Genomic DNA, 22,817 nt, shown 5'->3' with positions numbered 1-22,817 from the left:
AAAAATAATCAACAGACTAATTGATAATAATTGTTAGCTGTAGTATTAATCTCAAATCTCAGTCTGTGAGTCATCGAATTACTTTACATTGAAACATTTGACATTACTGTAAGTAATCTGCGTTAAAATTAGAATTTCAACATTGCTCGCACATTATTTGTTCAAACAAAAGTTGTTTAGAAGCTCCTGGATGCCATCTTCATTTCCGCTCTCATTATTACCAACACAAACCTGGTGCCAGACGCCTGTATCGCCTGACACATTGTGTCAGCTGTTCAAATAGGATGAATAATGGGGTAGAAATGAATTGGCTCAGTCTGATGATTAGGCTATAATGACAGTTTCACCTGCCCTTGGTTTCTGCTTCTGCTATTTTACCGCTGCTCTATTCCTGCTCGTTTTTTGGAGCTCAGATCAGTAAAACTAAACGATCGTGATTCCTTGTCTTTTGCTCCAAGAATGGAACAAGGCTCGGGGCCTTTGCCCGGCAGCTGGACGTACCACGACAATCAGGGCGACCAGAACAGGAAGAATCAGCTCACCGTCAGCGGGGGCAACAAGGTGACCGTGGTGATGAGTAAAAGCTCGGACCGCCTGTCCCCCATGATGAAGGAGACGAGATCCAAGTTTAAGAAGTCGCAGAGCATAGATGAGATCGATATCGGCTCGTACAAAGTCTACAGGTAGGTTTTGTTACTTTTATTTTCAGGAAATCGATGCACGTTATCTCAGTAAACAAATCTGATTCTCTTGCTGTCATCTCTCTGCAGTATTCCCTTGGACACCTACAGCTCATCCATCGAGCAGCAGACGAGTTTGGACCGTCCGGAGCTGCCTGGTTCTATGGAGCAGACCAACATGGCCCGCTCACAGTCTGCCCCCATGTTGGACGACGAGCTGGGCTTCCCTGGACACGGACATGGCAATCACAACCAGCTGGGACAGAACCAAAAACCTGCCATCCCACATAAGGCCTACCACTTTGACCAGAACTACAACCCGCAGGTGAGCTGGAGTTTCTGACCACAAGTAGCGCTATAGAGCAATGTTTAAGGATCAAATGTAGCTTGTTAAATTTATTAAGATAATTAACAAAACAAAAAAATAATCCAATTTCATACAGTTTTGCATGATAATAATAATAATAATAATGGTAACTTTTCTAACCAATCAGGTGACGATGGATCGTCGGGTCCCTCCCCCTTTCCCCAACACACCAGAATATGTCAACCACTCATCGAAGGCTTTGGACTACATAAATCAACCAGGGAAGACGTTACCTAAGGAGCTCGTGAGCCCTCGGTATCGTGCGTATCCACCGCTGGAGATGTTTTCTTTCCCCCAGTCACCGATCAGCCAGGACGGTCCGCCCAGCCAGCAGCAGCAGCCGATCCCAACGCAGCGCTCCCGGCCAGGCTTTCTAAGGAGAGCGGACTCCTTGGTGAGCTCCACAGAGCTCGCTTTGTTTCGCCGGGTTCATGAAGCCCAGCAGGAGGCGCTGCAGGAGGCTCAGTACAGACAGCAGGTATGGGCAAGGAGCAGAATTATGCTTATTTGTTAGCCCAGCAATAAATACTCCCCTCATGAGGATTATAACATTGTGTTGATATTTTAATCTGATTGAGAGGTGCGGATTTATTTTCATGGTCATTTTGGAAAATTACATATTTCCTGTTTTCTCCCTCATCACATTCTTTCCTTTCACACAAGTCATTAAGATGAGAATTTTATTCACATTTTTAAAACCAATTTTTCTTGATGGCAGGCTGAAAACTAGTGATTTAATTTCTGAATTATTTCAAGACTACTGTGAGCCTTCTTTTATTTCATATTAAGGTCATATATCATTTTTTCAGTCCACATTTTTAGTTCACTGTAACCTCAATTTATAGGCGTAACGTGAGTTTGTTTTCCGGGACGAATAAAACTCTCCTCTCCCCAGGCGGACCCTCCTCTTTACGGTCGAGCTCTTGCCTATTCCACCCCCATGGAGCACGCTGCTCTCACCAACATGGCTGACAGCCAGAGTCAGATGATGCACAACAAGAGGAACGGTCGCTATGATGACGACTATCCAACCTACCAGGAGCAGAAGAAGCCCATGATTGGTTATCCGACCAAGAGCCTGACTCAGCGGCGCCCCCTGTCTGCCAGGAGCTACAGCACCGAGACCTACGGAGCATCTCAGGTAAACTGTATGTGTGTGCTGTTAAAGCTGTGTGCCTTTGAGTTTATCTTCCTACATTTTTACATTTTAGCTTATTTAAACTTAGATTCCCATCAAGTTCATCATCAATGAATTTGTAGATTACTTTTTGGGTTTTGTGAATTACTTGTCTAGTTTGTAAATGTCCGAAAATAACGAAAGATGTATGTCATAGTTTTGCAGAGCCCAAGGTAACGTCATCAAATGTGTTTCTTTTTCTGACAAGCAATCAAAAGCCCCAAAGTGATTCGGTCTAAAACGAAAACAAATCCTCACATTGGAAAAGCTGAAACACAGAAATGATTGTCAATGTAGTTGAAAATTAGTTTTTCGTCCATCAATTATTCATTAATTAATGATTGAATCTCTTAAAGATTGTAAACATTATTTGAAATCTAAGTTTTAATTGACCAAAAAATGCACATCCTCGCGCACCAATAGTGATAATATCTTGGAAACACAGTAGATGTCGAAGGATCCATCAGGTACGTTTAAATCACACGCATCACGTCCAGCGAGTGAAGCTATACTTCAGACCCGCTCTGTGTTGTTTCTAAGGGTTTGAACCAAAACTCTATTCAGCATGTGATATCTTACAAAAGAGATACAAATCTGAAAATGTCAGTTTGTTGATATAACAAAATGACATCATAACAATAGTAGCAGAAAGAGGGAGGAGAAAAGTGTGAAAAATCTGAATTGTGTATTCCTGGATTTTAGACACTTTGCAAAACATATCCAGTGTGACTCTGATATTGGAGACCAGGGTTTGCATGCTGTCTCTTACCAATAGTAAAATTTGGCTTCTCTTAACCACAGTCTTTTTCCTTGATTCTACTCAAGTGGATTTGGACGCCTAAAAATTTAAAATACCTGTAATGCACAGACAAATTGCCCACTTTATCAAAGAGGCATGAGGTTTTGGGATTACAGCATTTTTTATCCTTCCATTTTCCACCAATTACCTGGCTCCATTTTTGTTGCAGCAGAGTAAGCAGAGTAGTGCAGGTGTCCTTCGCCTCAGCTGTATCCCAGATCCCAAGGCAATCCCATGTCCATAAATAATCCTTTCAAGATGTTCTGGGTTTGCCTCAAGTCAGACTTTCCCAAAATAGTCACAGGGAGTTGTCCAGCAGCATACTGATTAGATGTCCAGAGTACTTCATCTGGCACCTTTCAGCATGAAGAAGCAGGGCACAGGGAGAGCCAGGAAACTTAAATAGAGCACTTATGGCTGCAGTCTTACCTTCACTGTTTTCAGCTAAAGCTCAAAAGTGAAGGTTGGAATACACTACACTGAATGTCACCTGCTTGACAAAGAGTTTTCACCTTTAGACGTAGCTCCATTTCCTCTGTGTTGGTCTGGTATATTGTGTGTGTATTACTGCAGGTTTTGTACTGTGCTGTCTGCCTGGCATTCTCATTTCCCATATAACTCAATAACTGGTTGTCGTCAGCCTCACTAGCTGCTTGGCTCAACAGACAAAGTCAGTCAGTCGGTTGGTCCATCAGTCCGCCCAACACATTGGTGTACAGACTTTTAGCATTAAGACTGCTTAACGTTCGCATGTTGGCACAGTCCTCGTCAGATTTTTAATATGCTGATGTAAATGTTTAACTCAAAAAACGACTCTAAGTACAGCCTCAAAGAGACACTTTCAAAAGAATTTTAGTTTTGTAAATGATTGGAGCAAATGACCAATGCTGCCAGTTTTTGGGTTTCTGGTATTCTTTAGTAGGTGAGAAATTATTTGTTTGATTGCAAGAAGTTACCTGTCAGAGAAAGATAAACATGCAGCAGCGTCATTCTGTGGTATGTAAAGTCTCAGATTTCATGGAAGGCTTTCTAATGCCGGTACCAGCTATTCTCTACTCGACTCTACTAGCTTTTGGTACCAGGTACTTTTCTGGATTTTGTTTCCCGATGCACATAATGGGCTCACCACTCGCTGTGGCGTCACTACTGTAACGGTCACTGCCCAATGAAAACCCCCCCAAAAAGTGAGCAGAGTACCTGCAGTGGGCGTTTTGGAAAGTACAACAATCTTATTATTTGATGAAGTAGGTTTCTTTTTACACATTCACTACATAGTGAGCAACAGTTGCATTTATTTGAAGCCCTGATTTTTGGTCACTTAAAAAAAAGCAACATTTCACTCTCCTTTTATCTTTGTTTTTGGTCTCATTTAGCTTTTTGGCTGCTAGATTTTCTGCCATGTTCACCAACTAGTCAATAACTTTGTTTGTGTGTTAGAGTGTGCATAACAGATGTCAAAACTTTGTCTACAGGCCCGTCCAGTGTCAGCTCGTCCCACCATGGCCGCCCTGCTGGAGAAGATGCCGCCTGACTACACCCTGGCAACGTGCCCTGAGAAACCGTCTGATGACACCATCAAAGTAAGACCTGTCGTCCAGCAGAAACCCGAAGACATCACCTCCAAGATGCCGGCCGACTGGAGGCAACAGCTACTCAGGCATATAGAGGCCAAACGACTGGACAGGGTACGTCGATGCAATGCACACACCCACACCTGAGAGAGACATGCACTCACTCGCACACGCACACGCACACACACACACACACACACACACACACACACACACACACACACACACACACACACACACACACACACACACACACACATACACACACACACTTACAGAGCATTCAGAGGCCGTCCCTGTCTGTATCTGTGTAAGTCTGTGTTGTAAGGTTGGCCAGATTTGTGTCCGGCTGCATGCGTGTCCACTCCACACTGTCACTCTCAGCCTGACGTACTGCACACTCACTACTGGATATGTGCTGTGCAAAACCACATCGTGAAATACAATGCAGCAAAAATCTGCACTGTGGTGAATAATTTGATCTTGTGTCGTGTCTTCAAATCTTTTTTGAAATTGAAAGATAATTCCACTAGATTGATTGTAATGCAGCTTTTTGGAAGATTGTTTTTAAAACTTAAAACAGCAACAAAAAGCTTGCTGTTAATTTGTTAATTGATGCAGCACTTATTCAGAGTCAGTTTTGAAATAAACTGACTTTTTCATGTTTGGTATTTTCACCTCAAAACAAGATCTTCAGAATCAACACAAACACTTGAGGATGCAAATATTTTGAAGGGCTTTTGGCGCAAGTCTTGACACTGATCTGAAGAACTGCAGTGTTATTGAGAAATGACATTTAGGGAAATACTCTCATGCGCTTTCTTACCAAAGGTTGTATGACAAGACTGACTCGTCAACTTTGACTGGAGGAGGAAAACAGCCTGGTTCTGTCCAAAAGTAACATAATCCACTTAAAAGTGTTTGGCTTGTTTTAATTGTGCAAAAATTCAAATGGAAAATCAATTTTTTTTTAGTTTTCTGAGCAGTTATGTGATGTAACTACTTTTTAGTCTTTACACAGATGAAACAAACATTATATAATGAAATCATCTATTTCAGAGGTGCTGATGAGGAGATTAGTTTACTTTTCCACAGAGGGGGCGGAGGAGGAGGGGCGACCTGTTAACCCTCATTTCTGGGATTTATGTCTCCGGGCTCCAGCTTCATATTTACCGCACCGACACGAGAGTGTTATCAATCCTCTCATCTGACTCTCAAGCAAGAAAGCTAATGAGGGTATTTTCCAAAATGTCAAACTAATTATATCGAACTGGTGCTTCGACAGACGAGGACAATCAGACATGGTAGGGAGGAGGTATGGAGCACACAGTTATGGAATAAAAAATATTTAAATAACATCCGTTAATACATCATAGACCCCTCCCAGCCTGTCACATGGTGCTAAATACAGTACATCCACCTGGTCAAAACAAAAATGGCAAAAGTTGGGTGAACTGTTTGTTGAAATAGAGAAATATATTAAACGACACCTAATCTGAAAACGTAGGACACTGATGTTGGGATGAACTGATCCACCTGTTGTTGCTTGTATGACACAATGTTCTGTGTGTACTGACCGATCACTAGCTAACATTTCTCTGTGCTTTCAGCAACTCTGCACTGTTGTTGTTGTTGTTGTTGTTGTTGTTGTTTTTATCAGTGTTATTGTTTGTTTGTTTTTATCTGTTTGTGGAGCTCACAGTGTGTTGTTGCCCGCGCCGCAGCCTGCTGTGTCGGCTCCGCCCACCCGTCCCACTCCCCGCCCCCCTCCCACATTCACCCATGTCGTGTGATGTTGTCTCCTCCAATCAGAGTGGTGTCCTAAAGCACAACACGCTCACGCTGGGCATGCTCTGTCAGGGCGGGGGTCACGGCCAGGGGCGCAGCAGCACTTTGAACTTTAACCTTTACAATAGCACTAAGCATGAGCACCCTGCTGGCCGCTGGCTGCCACTACCTCCTCCTCCGTCTGCCAACGCTGTGAGTATCCCTCTGAGAACAATGAACCCCTGGTACTGCTCTTATTACTGCATACATAGGTAATAATAGAGCGTTGCAGCCACTTCAAGTCCCATGAACCTTTCTCAACACGAGTTATACGATGTCGAGTGTACAAGGAAATAAAACAATGGTGATGTTGTCTTGTTGCGGTTGAGTTGAAACTCGAAATGAGACGGTTCCACATGTCAAGGTTACAACAGAGATTGAAGCAGCTCGACAGACTCTTGTCTTTCCTTCCTAAAATACTTATAATCTATCAATCGAACTTTCTCTGACACGCTGAGTCGTGGGGCGTTGCTTGTCTACACTATTCAACAAGTTTAGGGCTTACAAAGAGGCTTGTTTGTTTTATTTTTTTGTATTTCTCCGCTACCTGACAGTCAATGCAAGTAACAATAGCCACAGTTTTAAACACAGATTTTTTTTTTTTTTTTGTAGAAGTTACAGTTTCTGTTACTGCACATTAGCGATTTCATGAAATGTTGTTTTCCCATTGGTTTGATGTGGGAGGGGCTTACCTCCATAAACCAATTAGGATTCAGCATCCGTTTAATCCCAATCTGAGGTCTGTGGGTTCATTGGCCCCTGCGATTCAAATTGGATGAAACCACTCTCACGCAGCCGAGATGAAACAGATTAACTAACACTAACAACTCTGATTGCTGTGCACTTATCTATTATTTATTAAAGTTGTAGAGAAATTCTTGAATTTTAAAGAGTTTTTTGTCCATCAAAGTTTAAAGATTTTTTTTTTATTGGCTGAAGACAATGTGGAAGGAAGGGGAAACTAAAAATAACGGTCTCTTCAATTGTATTTTTGAGTTGTGTCAGCCATCAGGCCATGTTGACTGAAGTTACTGGTGGTAAAACAGCACAACATGACCTGTCAGAAACCAATAAAGGCAAAGTATTTTATGTGAATTACATAACCACAGTTAAATGTTCATTTCCAGTAATGGCTTCTCCTTCTCTCTCTCTCTCTCAGACCCCCTCTCAGCAGGCTGCCATGCTGGATAATGACCAGGAGGGGGTGTCAGGGAGCAACCAGTGGGCTCCCTACTCACTTGGCAGGAGGGACGTCCCGCCTGATAACCTCATGAAAAAGGTGAGAGCTATTGAGTAATCAGTGAACCACCTCATCTCTGTTTCCAGTCTATTTTACACTCTCTACACACGGAGTGCAACTTCGCAAAACATCTGGAGACCTGGAAGAAAGAACCACTGAGTAAGCCCATCCTCTTTCCACAGGGCGGCCATTCCCACAACTCTTCCCACCAATCACACAACACTATGATCGTTACTTCCTCTTCCACCTCCTCCGCCACTACGCCTCATCGCATGGTCGGGCAGCAGGTCTACGACGGCATGATGAACAAGGGGGGCCAGTACCAACCGGGGATGCCTCTGTCTGTGGTTCCCGCCGGGGGGCAGTACCAAGGCAACATGTCTCAAGGTAAATGGTAATAAAATCGATAGTGTGAATTTTTTTATTTTTTATTTTGCAGTTTGAAATTCATATTCACAAAGACTATGTTGCCGTTTTGAGATATAATGTAGAAAATGTGTAAGTATTTGGGGTTACAAGCAGTCATCCAGGCATCTGGTTTTCACATCGCAACATAATATGAAGTTGGAAATTGTTATATTATGTTTGTGGTGTCTGACAACTCCATGACAACAAAAGACAGATTTAATCAAAGGTCAGGAATTACCATTAGCATCCGTTAGCTTGTTAAAACTACATTGAATTCCTTTTGTTTATTCTGAAAATACATTCAATAAACTTTAAAATTTTAAAATCCTAAATAACCAAGCAGTAGTACTGGTGTAATTTGTTGCAAAATGAAGTGCGTCGTGTGTCTCAAATCCACATAACTTTACATTTAGATGCAACCAGCCTCTTCTTCTCCCCACAGCCCATTCCGTTCCTAGCCAGGCTTACTCGAGCTCCGGCATGTCCATGGCCATGTCCCCGTCCGGGAACCAGCCCCAGTACAACCCCCACGTCTCCCACGCCTCCCACGTCTCCCACGCCTCCCATCAGCCTCCCCTGCCTTCCACCAACCCCCAGTACCACGGCAGCCAGGGCATGGTCCATAGCAACCAGGTCATGGCCACCCACACCAACCCTCGGCCTCAGAGCGCTCGCTGCCTGTTGCAGACTAAAGGCCAGAAGAGCACGGACGGTTTTCAGGAGCAGGTATCTGTCTGTCTCTGTCTGTCCATCTGTCTGCCTGCAGCAACCACAGCACATGCTATATTGGAGGTTTGTTTGAAAATCAAACTGAGCTAAATGTGTTCCTGAATGCAGCACAGAGTCAATCTTGTTTTTTGAGCTTTCTTTAGCTCCAGATGTTCCTTGCAGTCAAATTGGATAATTAACCAGCCATTAAAATCTGGCAAAGACAAACGTTTTTGTTTTATGTTCACTTCTTTGGACCAAATTCATTAATATAGATCAAGATGCTTACCGGATTAGGTGCTGAGTTTGGGCCAGTGCATTATAATGGGCTCAGACAAGGCCGATGCGATAAGCAGTCAACTAAAGGAAACAAAATATAAAGATAACCAGGACGTTTAGATGTAACTGAGCCTCCCAAAAGCAACAGTCTGTGCTGAAACCGATCTAGAAAAAGCCACGTGGGTGTCAAAATCTAAATCTGAAATATACTTCGCAGATGGAGATCACTGCACCGGTTTAGGTAGGAACACAAAGTCATTCGCACCTGCCAGATCAGCCCGTCTTCCTGATGGGTTTTGTTTGTCCCTTTTTCCTAGTATGAGATGGTTGTCATCACGCCAAACATTAAAACTCTGACCAAGATATTTGTGGCTCAATTGTTGCTGCCAGAGAGCTGAGGACCTCCAATATAGCTGGCAAAACGTTGTCACACGTCACATGAAAGCACTCTTCCACATGTTGTCTTGTTTACTCTATGACTGTGTGGCGATTTTTCACGATCTTTGTGTTTCACTTTCAGTTGTCCTTCTTTCTTTCTTTTCCTTTTTTTTTTTTTCTGTCTTTCTTTTTTCTCTTTCTGTAGTTGTGTGTGAGAATAGAGAAGAACCCTGGTCTTGGTTTCAGTATCTCTGGTGGCATCAGCGGCCAGGGGAACCCCTTCAAACCCTCCGACATGGTACGACCTGACCCGGCCCTGCCAGCCAATCACAGCCTCGCCCGGCTTTACCTCCGAGTTGCCATGGAAACTGCTGCTTGTTACCGCAGTGTTTCGTCTATCTATGTGTCTTTCCGTCCGTCTGTGGGGCAGCAGCTGACTTGGTTAACTTGGACTCTGTTTGAGTCTGTCATGTCGGAAGACAGCAGTTTACCTGAAGGTTATCTATTTAAATTAGGTGCACATTACCTCTGTACGCATTACTCTGGGGTGTATACAGTACACGAAGTCATGATAGTACTTGAGTCTGGCATACTATTATTTAAGGACTGCTGATACCTGATTTATACGTTATATTTCTATGTTTGGTTTATCTTCAAGTGACATCAGCAAACTGAAATATCCGCGCCCACATACACAGACATTACAAGATATGCCAAACTCTTTTATCATTTCCACTTCTGAATTTGACTGACTCCGCCAGTGTGCGCCTGGGCTGATAGCCTGTTGGGGTTACAGATCCCCCCGGCCCGCCGCACATGGCAGTCTGTCCTAGAAACACGCCGCTATAGTCGGTCTAAAGGAGCGAGGCTGCTCACGGAGCTCTGACAGCTATTTTAGGAAGGGCTGCTTAGTTCTGGGACACCGGGGGTGATTTTAGATGTTCAACACTTTGATCTGGGGAGGGAAAGTATGACAGATTTTTACTGACTGTTATTCTGAGTTACGGAGGAACTGACGAGACAGCTGGTCTATAAATAGAAAAGCCTCCGAGAAGAGTCATTTAAACATCCAGCCTCTGATCAGCCCATGTGACAAGCGGTGAAGTTTATTGAAGTGTGTGTGTGTGTGTGTGTGTGTGTGTGTGTGTGTGTGTGTGTGTGTGTGTGTGTGTGTGTGTGTGTGTGTGTGTGTGTGTGTGTGTGGAAGGGGGGGGAAGAAACTGTCAATTCATCTTTTAACTTTCACTTTTAAGCAGATAACTGGTGATAAAGTTGCTGACTCGTGCACTTATGTTATCGCTCTCTTCTTTACTTCTTTGCGTCCGTATGACTTCAACCAGCTGCAGTTTGTCCATTATTAACGTTACAGAAGCAGCAAATAGAGTCAACGCAGATGAACAGTTTCTTAAATGGTGCTGCCAAATATTTTGTCAAATGATTACAATACACATACAATACATATGAGATAATGCATATGGACATACGTCTGCATATCCGTCCAGGTTAATGTGGATTAATAGATATTGTGGAACACTTTGTAACGTTTCACTTTAGAGTAAAATGTTTACTTTTACCATACAGTCTGCAGCTTCCCTAAACTCTCAGTGCATGTGAACAGTGACAGAGACTGTCAGTCGCCGCGGATCTTGTGGGAATCTGCAGTGAACGTCAGCAGATACCGTTTTTTTCACCGAGTCGTGGGAGTATGCACGGTTTAAATGTAAATGTTCTAAAGTAAAATCTGGATTCAGATGACCTCCGTGTGGTGTGATCTGAACGAAATGTCTGCTTTACAGCGCTCACACACACAAGGCCCCACATTGTTACACAGGGTCTAAAGGAGGATATTTGACTTCTGTTACAGTACCAGGATACAACAACAGCCCTTTTTTTTTTTTTTTTTTTTTTTTTAAGTTTCCTCCTTTGACTCCCTGTTCTCACTCTGTTATTTCCATCATCACATGTGAGGCTGGTCAGCAAGTTCAGCGCAAACTAATTCAGATTCCTGTGATTACGGTTCCATCGTCCTCAGACCTATTTATGAGAATAATCTGGGTTTGTCCGACCCTTTCCACAGATCTGTTTCTGACTGCTTTGTTCATGTTTAAATAGTTAAAAAGGACTTGCCTTTGAAAACAGCTTGACTACTAAATTATACATCTATGATTTTGATCTCTTGAGCCGAGGCTGTTCCACGGGCCTGCTGGCCAGGTTGTGATTTGCAGTCATGGTTTGATTGATCTGAACTGGAGGAACATACTCAGATGTCCAGATGATTCAGTGATGCAACACGTTCAAACTATTTCTGAAAACATGCTTAATACAGACTACAGGGTTGGAACGGTAGCATTTGTAAATTTGCTTCAATAATACAAAATTCAACATGATTTTGTTGTGAGGGAAACTGTGTATTTATTTTTGACTGGAATCCTAAACATTATAAACCTTTATCATCGGTAAAAGTACCTAAAAATAATATTAATCATACGATTTTTGGTCTGATCCTTTGTTAAAGCTGTAGATCTATTTGAAGGTGTTTTGTATCAAAACTCTTCCGGCAAAGTCTGAGAACTAATTACGGTTGACGAAACATACAACAACACGCTGTGTCTGACAAGTTGTTTTGAAGTTTAGATTCCCTGATGATTCCCTTTGTAAAAACCCAGCAGAAGTCATTATCAGGTAACTAAAAAGAAATGACAATGATCCTGGGAGTTTGGCTTTAAAGATGATCTGAAGCCCTCTAAGCCACCGGGTCAAGTCTCACTCCTGGCTAATTAGGACTCTGCGAGCAGAGACGGTGATTCCACTTCCTGTATTGACTGGATTAGGATCCCAGGCTTTGATGTATTAGCTTCTCATGCTCGGTTTAAGAACAGAAGACGAAGGGTTTTAAGGATCACAACATGGATTTTTTTTTTGTGTGTGTGTGTCTAATCTGGGTCATGAACATTTATAATAAAATCCAATTTTCTGTTCCTGCTGTCGTTAGATATGCCGTTGTTGCACACTAAGCTGCCAGTGATAGCAAACAACACTGTGCACACGTTATCACTGAGCTGCACAAAAAACCTCATCCTCGAGATGCTCCTTTTGTGTAACTCATCGCAAATATAGACCTCACTTGTGCAGAAGATAGTTTAAAAGCATGTGCTCAAAATTTGACACAAATTTCTGTTAAAGTACATTTTGAAGATGGAAGGTTTTTGCCAGATGCCGCAGCTTTGTGTGCAACTGCTTTATAAATGTTTAAATGTTGTGACTAGCGCTACACATTTTCAGCTGCTAACAAACTTGTATGTAAAATGCAGTGAGCTCCATATGAGATGCGACAGAACAAGTCCACTTTCTCACTACAGTGGAGGATGCGAGAGGCACAAGTGCCAAAGTTCACAGCCCCGATTCAAATACTTTTCAGTCGAAAATTGGACCAGTTCGTTGCCAGATCATCAAATTATTTGACTGTCTGCATGTGTGAGGCTCACTGTATAAATGTCAATGTTCCAGCGTGCAGTAGCTTAACTAATACTCCTACCATGTGCACTTCTTTAACATGCAATATACGTGTTTGTTCCTGCATTCAATCACAGACTGTAGTATGTAGGTGCTCCTGCACTGTCACTACTGCATCGTATTGTTCTTGGTTAACTGGTGTCACTTTTCTATGGCACGTTTATTTGTCAAACTCACTATTGTGTGTTCAACACGTGCGTGACCTGTTGAACTGTCGACACCAGCTGCATTGTCCCACACTTTTCTGTGTTCAAAAACATCTTTCAGCTCTCTGTGAAAAGATGTTGGTGTTTTTACAATCTCTGCCTTGGGTTATTGAGGGAAAATATGGGGGGTGAAATTTCTTCTGCCCTCCCTGCTACCTACTTCTTTCCCCTATAGTAAGAGCCCGTCCCACACCTATTCTTCTTCCCACATTCTTTAAATATTGACTGTATATCTATATTTCTCTCTTTCTAACCTTATGTCTATTTTATGCCAAGCAGCTGATAATCCATTTTGACATGTCTTCATGGGAGGAATGTATCACTCAGTTTATGTAAATTTTAAGATAGCTGCTTATAACAAGTAAATTACCTTAAATTACTTCTGTCATTATGAACTACTAGCTGTTTCATTGTCAATATATTTTTTTTTGCATGCCTCTCCAAATTTCGAACAAAGAGAACGCATTGGCCGTTTATTTTTGGCAGAAATGTGATTTTTTTTTTTTTTTTTTTGGGGGGGGTGGATATTGAGATGAGAATGAGAAAGGCAAAGATTCTAAACCATCGTGTCCCTGTGTTGTCCTAACGGTGTATCATTTTGACTTATAGGGTATCTTTGTTACTAGGGTACAGCATGACGGGCCCGCCGCCTCCACCCTGCAGCCCGGAGACAAGATACTGCAGGTAACGCCCTCTCACTCGTCATCAAACGGACCAGAAACAGCCCCCCTCCCCCTCTCCTCCCCTCTCCTCCCCCTTCCCCTAGCCTTTCCCTGTTTTTTTTCAAACAATGAGGCAGGACGAAAGAAAAAGTCTGTACCCGCCCTGTGCGGTTCGCTTGACATCTTTTTAGTCCAGCGATCCAGCCGCAGCGCACAGGTGTGCACGAGTCAACTCTGCCGGTGTTACCTCGCCAGGTGTTTATATTTAGTGGAGAAGAGTGTATCACACTTCAACATGTTCCCGTGTACCTTCTAGAAATCAGGCAAAACTGCCCCCCCCCCAACCTCCCCAACACACGTACACACACACACACACACTCTCTTTTTCATCATTAGCTGGTGACACCCACGAACCTTTCAGCCGAAGATCACAGACAGATTTGAGTAGTCTAAAACTATATGTCCCTTTTTCTCTTTTTATCATCATTAATCATTAATTCTGCGGCGTCAACTCGAAAAGTTAAAACTTAAGAAATGATGTGGGACGACAAGATAGAACTCACTTTAGGCAAAGTAATCAGTTGTAACTAGTATGGAGTCAACTAAAATCAACTAACTACCTGTCATCGGGGTCATCATAAAACACTTTACAAAGATCATTTAAATACAAAGAGAATTCAAATGTACCAAATGTAAACTAGAAAGATGATATCTGATGGTTGATATTGGCTCATAGCAGATGTATGGGTATTGATGGACAGTACTCAGTTGTTTTTTTTTTAAAGGCATTCAGTAGTTAGCCCACCAGAGAGTATTGTCAAATTCATTTTTGATTTGTAAAATGCCCTGCCTAATATTAATTATATAAAGTAACCCAAGATGTTATGTTATGTGACAGGAAAGTTCATATTAGCTTCAAAAGTCCCGTATAATATGGTTTCAGTCTAGAAATATAGTGACTTAATATCTATGTCTATGTTTATGATAGTCTGATACATTTGTGACTTTTTTCCTTCGTGTTAATGACTGTGATGACGGGTACAAACTAAAATGCTTTGGCTTCACTATAAAGTTGGTCTCCATAGCAGAAGTGTTGCTTCCCGTTCATACATGTAGTCCTTTGACTATTCTTTTTACCAAAACAGATTTTTGAGCCAAATATGTGTTTTTTTTTAATAGTTTTGTCTCCACGACATCACATCATTATTTATTAACGGCTCTTTATAAACCTTAGTTTTGATAAGACATTGGCCTAAACACTTGCAATGGAATACTACAATGGGCATTAGGGCTGAAATTCAGTGTGTTATTTTTTCAAATAACTAGATTGTTCAATATAATAAAAAAAAAAAAAAAACACAAGTAAAATAGATATTTAATAGAAATATTTTCCCAGTGGCAATACTAGCTATTCAAACAACTCCCACTTCTCATGTAAATCCTTCAAACTCAATCAATAAACACTCAACAGAAATAGTAAAAAAAAATCTCCCTCTCTCACTGTGCCACATGCCTTTAATTGATTTTTTTTTTTTTTTTTTTTTTTTTCTGTATCTCTTATTTTGCAAGAATTAAGCCCAAAAAGAAAAGGATTGTGCTGTGTGGTCAAACTGAGATGTCAGCGCTTCACTCCGATAGGTCCCCCCCGCCCCCCTCCTTCATGTCTCGTTCCTTTCATGTTTTCCTCCCCTTCATCTTCTCTCCACAGATGTACAGTTTAGCTGGATGAACTCATCTAAAAGCCCTTTTTTGTCTTTACCCTTTCTCTCTCTACAGCATGACTGTGTAGCTCCTCCTCTTCTCTCTCTTTTCCCCAACAGTGATGTGTTACTGAGATAATGATGGCAGTGACCCTCCATCCTCCCACAAACACTAACACATAGACATGTGTATGGAAAAAAAAAAAAACTGCAGCACACATACCTCTACACTTACATGCACACACACACACACACATGCTGTTGACTGTGCTGCGTGTTTGCCTTGCAGGCTAACGGACATAGTTTTTTACACATGGAGCACGAGACAGCCGTCTCTCTGCTGAAGAGTTTCCAGCGGACGGTGGACTTGGTGGTTCTGAGAGACAGCAGCACGCGCTAACTAAAAAAAAAAAAAAAAAAAAAAAAATAGTTTTATAACAAACAAACAAATACAACGACGCTTCTCTTCTCTGCTCATCGCCATCCCACGCCACCCCACCTGTCCTCCGCTGGAGGCTGGTGGAACTGAGAAATCAGCCGCCTTTTTTACCTTTTTAGGGGAACACACAGACATTTATTTGCCTATTGCTGGACCAAAGGCAAATACCAGTGCCAAATGTACCATAGGAAACATATCGGCTCTTCTGTCCACCGGCGGTCAGGGACCTGATCCACGGCCGGACGGACCACCAGAGGACTCGACCCTTTGAGTCCCCACAGGGCTGCTGCAGTTTGGATTTTGTGGTTGGTTTGTTAATTAGGCATCTGAACGATCAGTCCGAGTAGTTTGTTTTTGTTGGTTAGTTTGAGTTTTTGGGGTATTTTTCTTTGCTTTTCTCCACTGCCTTTTCTTTGCGATCCATAGTGAATTTTTCGAAGACGTGTTTGGTGTAGCACATGGTTTACTTTCCATTTTCTTTATTGTTCTGTTGTTTTTCTGTGCCATCTTTTAATCTTTTTTTCTTTTTCTGTCTGTTGTTTTCTATTGTTTTCTGATATTCTCTTTTCTCTCCGTCTTGTGTTTTATTTTATTTTTTCTGCTGTCTTTTGTTCAGTTCTGCAGGTATTTTGGCCTCCAGTGTACAGAAATTGAAAACTTAAGACTCTCTGCCTTGTGTACATATATAGAGATTCAGCTTTTCTAGGGCTGCACTCTACTTGGGGGCCTGAACAGACAGCTCTGAAAAATTTCTGATTAATATAATTATTGTTGATAAACTATATTCTGAATTCTCTCCTGTGAACATACAGGGATCATTTCTCCAAATGGATGATTTTCTAAAGTATATCACTATTTTATCTGTACAGAAAAACACCTTTCATATTTCATCATTGCTACTTTTTTTGTTTGGTTTTGTTCTGTTTTGAAAAACGTTGCTTGCACAGCTGTGCTGAAAAGAGCTAAAGCAATATTTCTGAGGCTCAGCCCATTGAGCTGTTCAGCAGAGCCTAACTTGTCCTGCAGTGCCATCTATCGAGCAAGTCATGCTAATGTTTACACACATACACACACACACTGCCATGCACACAAACTAACAGGCAAACACACACACACACACACACACACACACACACACACACACACACACACACACACACACACACACACACACACACACACAAAGACTTCTGTGTCCCGATAGCAACACATAATGTGCACTGTTGCATAATGAAGCCCTGATTTTAAAATATTATTATAAAACCAGTCACACTCACACTGAACACCATCAATGATATCTGTGCCATGTTTTGAAGTCCTGTCTTCTTCCTGCAGTGTCACGGGTGTTTGAGTTGCGTGATAAAGTCACAGCATGTTTTCATACCACCGGTCGCTGACAGCCAGTCACTCTTCTATTGGCCTCTCTACGTCTCTACACTGTAGTAGACTCTAGATGTATTATAGCACTGAGTTTAAGCCAGACTGATACTCCGTCGTTGGTGCCGTACGGAGCTTCGGTTGTATCTAAACATGTCCTTCACGTCAGAGCTTCACCTCTTTGTGGCCCAGATCTGACCTGCACACGCCGAGAGCAGTCGGGAAGCTGGTTTTTAACTGTTGGCCCGGCTTCACTAAAACTGTGTGTTATACCTTATTCGTTCTCGTGTGGACACTCGTTTTCTCATTGCTCGAGGGCCACGGGTTAGGACACTTCAGCTGAGCAGGCCAATGTGTCTCCGTGGGTAAATCTACTCTCAATCCGATTTTTCCATTTTTAGACAATCAAGGAAAGATCTGATCTCTGTCTCAAGGGTTTCTTGTTACATTTGAATTTTTTGTGTAACTACTGCAACCCGAGGAGATTCTAATTGACAATAATTATACGTGAAAATTTAGATTTGCTGACTTTGTCGGTAAATGTAGATTGAGTAAGATTCTGGATGCGGAACGTTTTAAAGAAAACGTAGAAACTGTGGAAAGTTTCTGACCAAAGGTGGAGCCATGGCGGTGTGTTCTGACCTCTGAGGTCACACTTGAGAAGTTGTATTGATGACAGAAGTAACCACAAAAAAAAACAAAAAAAAAAAGAGTGAAAAGGTTCATTTTCTGTCTTTGTGTAAATGCAACATGTCGTCTTGAAGACATTTCATGGCAGTGAGTTTTGTTCTGTTCTGAAAAACATCTGACGTATAATCCAGAGCGAAACACCATCCTTCACTGTCCTTTGCTTTTTACTTGACATGACGGTGTTATCCTGTGCCCATTTTGTGTCGACTCTCCCGACAAGCATTAGATTTCAGTTAATTCAACACAAAGGGACACAAAATGGCACAGTTTAATCATGTGGTTGAAAGATTTGACCACAAGTTACCCACCCAACCCTATTTAGAGTTTGAAATATCAAAGATATTGTGACGAGAACAGAGAAAAAGGTTTGATAATATAATTATTTTTTACTACATGTTTCAGGTAATTCTTTCTAAATATATTGATATACCTTAGCTTTGCTCAAAAATTGTGATATTTTATAATGACACTTATAACAAAGTTATGGATGGAAGTACGCACAGTATGACTTGGAGACCTACACATGTACTATCCAAAACTGTATAAAATGTATTTCTACTGTAATTGTGAATTTGTGTTATACAAATATATATTATATATATATGTATATGACTATAAAAACAGTCATTTTCTATGTGTTTAAACTACATAAGAGCTGAACAAATGAGGACAGTGTCACTGTACATAGCTGTGAATGAAATCCAATTTAAAATGACTCATATTGATTGTGAATGTACTCATGCTTTCTGCAGTACCTACACCTACCCAACTTGAATGCTGCTTCTTCTGTTGTGTGACAAAAAGTACTTTGACCTCCGAAGAGAGAAACGCTGTTGAGTTATAAGTTGGACAAATTTTTAGTGACGATTTAACAGAACTATTTATTTCTTTATTTATTTGCACATGCAAGTTGAAATCCTTCCAGTTTTAAGTTTGAGTATTAATGCGGAGAAATGTAATTGCCGAAGTATATATAATATATATCATGTGTTTAGAATGCATTTTGCAGACGCTATCTGTACATACTATTTAAGATACAGTTTTTACAAAAAATAATATATGTATAAAATTGAAAAAATGCTGTGCAGCGATTATACTGGAGCCATTTTGGGCTTTGGGACGTACCATTTTTTCAGTATATAAGAAGTGTTTTGAATAATGTACTAAAGTCTCTATTGTACAAATAATAAAAATGTCACTATTGGTAATATGGGCTTCTTCTGGTGCACTTCGTTCTATCTTAAGGCAGGCAGAGCAATGAGATATCTCTTTCTGCTCTTCTGTCCATATTTATGTTGAAAGAAAGGAAGATACAAAGGTGGAAGAAATGAGATGGATGAAGGAAGAGCTGATGCAAATGAAAACAAGAAATTCAGGAAGAGAAAGAAAAAAATAGAAGAAGGAAAGTGACACTGCAGTGAAGAAAGGACAGAAGAATTGAAAGGAAGAAGAAGAAGAAAAAAAGGCAGAAAAGTGTCGGGCCTGACGCAAGAGAAAGACTTGAAGGAAAGAAACAAAAAGATAGAAAAAAGAATACAAGAACTTAAGAAAACGGGGGAAAAAAGGAGGTAAGTAAAGGAAGTGATGGGTAAATAAAGGAAAGAGGAGAGAGTGATGAAGATCACCTCACGAGGTCTGTGAGAGATTACAGTTACCTCTGCTCTTCTGTGGATTAAAACTAAGCAGATCCTTTTCATCATCTCAGCAGACACTCCTTTGTCTCTCTGTCCATTAGTCTAACAGCCTGACTCGTCCTCGTCCCTCTCGATCCGTCCATCTCATCTGTTCTTGACACTTATCTGAGCCGTGGATCAAAGAGGGCCAGCTGAGATCATCCAGCCACCTCACAAACAAAATGTCTATAGATGTATGGGAGAGTTGGTTGAAATTACTGTCAAATGATATTTATATAAAATTAAGATGATTCAAATCAAAGTATCTTAACTTTGGTAAAGTATAAAGTCAGTATTTGACTTAATTTTACCATAATTAGATTGTATTATCACTAAAAATGAAAACCTTAAACTGTCCAAATCAAACTTTTTACTTTTTTAAGCATTTTTTTCTCATTAAATTAAAAGTTTTCCTGTGGGGAAAAAAAAAAGAGGGTTGTCATAATTTGAAATTCAACAAATATGTATTATTTGCATTTTTACATATATTTTATGTAATTTCACATTCAAGGAAATTGATTGAATAATAACACCCATAACTTCCAATAATATCAATTTACAGATTTCAACTTGTATTTTATGTTTGATATTTTGTAATAAAAGCTTCGGATAGCTTTATGGCATTTACTCTCAAAGTAGAAAAAAACATTCCTGCAAAATATTACAGACAATTTCTGCAAAATCTTTTTTTTTTACAGCGTGACATATCAAGCCATGCCAGTGAGAAAGTTGTTTCATTTTCGGTAAGTATAAAACTTTTACTATTTTTTTTTTGCACATCAGAAAAAATACTCAGTTATTGATCAATGATAATTATATTGCTTTTTTTGGAAATTGAACTGGAGCTTTCATGCGCGGAAAGTCTCTTCGCCAGTGATCATTTCTATACGGAACGCTTTAGGTCAAAATGACAAAAGCCCTTACTGTTCTCTACACCAACCTGTCTTCTGTGAATCTTAGCCTTTAGTTTATTCACCACATTATGAAGAAGTTAAATAATTAGTCTATTGTAAAAGCCAACTAAAACTGATCTGCACATTGCCCAATGCAATCATTCATTCATCAAGTCTACAAAAAAGAGAAGTCAGTCTGTTGTTTTGTCATTTGCAAGCTAAAATAGTACCATCGACCTATATTAAACACAATACTATGAAACATTTTGGAAGTGTGTCACTTTCATAAACTTTGTTATGTTTGTCTCCAAAACCCATCGCAGGAATTTGCGGCGAACATTGATGTCAACCCGTTAAATAATGAACAAAATATGTAACCTGCCCAGTTGTGTCCGAACTTTTGCGTAAAATAGTTTCGCTGCTTATCTGACCAATACACGAAACGTACACCGTTTATAAAATATGACGCAGTGTCATCAGCAGATTAAGTAAAGTTATCTCCATCAACCGCCTACGACATTAAACTGCTGCTTTCACACTGATGCATCCATAATTCTATTCCAATAAAAAATTAAAAAAAAAAAATAAAACACATTTCTTTAGATTGAGCAATTTCACCTTAAGTCCTTAAGTACATGATGTCAGAGTGCTTGTGTATACTTTTACAGGAACATACAGCCTGAAGAATTCTCCTTCTGCTACTTCACTGCTTTATTACACGGCTGCATATTAAGACAGGTGTCATGGCTAGATTTTCTCCCCTGCGTCTGACTTGTACCATTCCCCACTGTTCTCCTGGCATCAGAGCCCTCTGCGGAACAACAGTGCTTTCTGTGGCACAGGCCGACAATAAACAATCGAGGGGACCACTGCGCGCACACACGCACACACACACACACACACACACACACACACACACGCACACGCACACACTGAAGCAGAATGACGCCCCTTTGTTCGCATTCCTCTTTACTCTGTCTTTTACACAGTCGTTTGGACAAAAAGATACTTCTGTGTGCTGAGTGACCAACCCACTTACACAATCATGCATGCATTTCTACCCACACTGACTCACATGTTATGCTGGAATAAGTGTGAGTTATTCAGTTGTGTTGTGTGTAAGAGATGCAGAGCGAGAGTTTATGTGCGCCAACCAAACCAGTCGATAAGCTCTTGCGACCCAATCGATAGCAATACCAGAGACTGAGTCCATGACCTGCATTCGACTGCTGCCTGCGTATGCTAATGAGGCGCTGTCCCACTGCTCCACTGTCCACAGGCAAATACAGACACACACAATGTCTCCAGCATGCAGGAACTTTGTTTTTGTGATTTTTCCTCCCTGGTTGTTCCCTCTTAAATTCTGACACATATTGGATAATCGCTGACCCTTTAACTGAGTATCATAAAAGTTCAAATACTGCTGTCACAAAGAAATCGTGACTTCTAGCAAGACATATATATTGTGTGTTGTCAAATTTTGTAAATGTAGGCCTAACTTTTCCAATCTCCCCCCCCCCCCAAAAAAAAAAAAACTTCACGTGAAACTACTCAACCCATATGAGATAACGCTTGTTCCCTTCTACCACCAAACGTGTTGATGCAAAGTCCTCTTTTTTTCAACGTCAGAATTTCAGCCATTTGGTGCGATAACATTTGGAAAGACAAGAAGAGCCACGTGACTGAATCGAAGCTGCCTACGGTTAAACCGAGTCAGCTGTTTCAATCAGTGCGAGACTCTCGCGCACCTGCTCTGCCCCGCAGACATCCAACCGGCCGACCCAGGGATGTCTCACCAGACACCAGGTTTAAAAACTCGGTACACAGGGAAACATACAGATACGAATCGGGTGGCGAAATTTAATCAGTCTTGTGTGCACTTGTTTGGCAAGGGTTTAAATATAGGCTAATGGATGCTTATTGATCCCACACTCCAACTCCTTTTATTTCATTATTTTAGATTTATTAAAGTTATACTGTACTATACCATAATCTGCTATACTATACTGCACTATATTTAACAAACTAGATGTAACTATAGGGCCCGGATTGACAGAACATTGCAAAGCGTGACCCTAGCGAGCTACTTATCCGCCGGAAGGAACCAAATCGCCTGAACAGAAACGGGAGTGAAGACCTACATACCGATATCAACACACAGAGAAGCGACTTCGAATTACTACATTTTTATTACTAACAACCATTAAATCGCTTGCAATAAAAAGAGAGT

The 22,817-nt window shown here is 41.0% G+C and overlaps 1 protein-coding gene across 12 annotated transcripts in view; it reads left to right on the top strand.

Annotated features, from left to right (window-relative positions):
- Nucleotides 1-17,157, top strand: part of lrrc7 (leucine rich repeat containing 7) — a 114,328-nt gene extending 97,171 nt beyond the window's left edge. For 5 of the 12 annotated variants that reach the window (XM_069704733.1, XM_069704734.1, XM_069704732.1 and 2 more), the window contains 12 exons: nucleotides 459-683; nucleotides 771-1,005; nucleotides 1,175-1,525; nucleotides 1,943-2,188; nucleotides 4,496-4,708; nucleotides 6,407-6,574; nucleotides 7,581-7,700; nucleotides 7,844-8,048; nucleotides 8,512-8,795; nucleotides 9,640-9,732; nucleotides 13,763-13,837; nucleotides 15,805-17,157. In XM_069704733.1, coding sequence (XP_069560834.1) covers nucleotides 459-683; nucleotides 771-1,005; nucleotides 1,175-1,525; nucleotides 1,943-2,188; nucleotides 4,496-4,708; nucleotides 6,407-6,574; nucleotides 7,581-7,700; nucleotides 7,844-8,048; nucleotides 8,512-8,795; nucleotides 9,640-9,732; nucleotides 13,763-13,837; nucleotides 15,805-15,915 — 2,326 coding nt within the window. In that variant the 3' untranslated portion in view covers nucleotides 15,916-17,157. Of the gene's footprint in view, nucleotides 1-458; nucleotides 684-770; nucleotides 1,006-1,174; nucleotides 1,526-1,942; nucleotides 2,189-4,495; nucleotides 4,709-6,406; nucleotides 6,575-7,580; nucleotides 7,701-7,843; nucleotides 8,049-8,511; nucleotides 8,796-9,639; nucleotides 9,733-13,762; nucleotides 13,838-15,591 lie in introns of all 12 variants that reach the window. The other 7 variants (XM_069704744.1, XM_069704738.1, XM_069704736.1 and 4 more) reach the window with 6 other exon arrangements.
- Nucleotides 17,158-22,817: the final 5,660 nt, after the last annotated feature.

This window comes from Brachyistius frenatus, unplaced genomic scaffold (assembly GCF_029030835.1).
Source record: "Brachyistius frenatus isolate BFR_SWC_R1_liver_20210118 unplaced genomic scaffold, ASM2903083v1 Contig_52, whole genome shotgun sequence".
NCBI lineage: Eukaryota > Metazoa > Chordata > Actinopteri > Embiotocidae > Brachyistius > Brachyistius frenatus.
The sequence above is the reverse complement of the archived record's forward strand: the minus strand, read 5'-3'. Positions and strand labels throughout refer to the sequence as shown.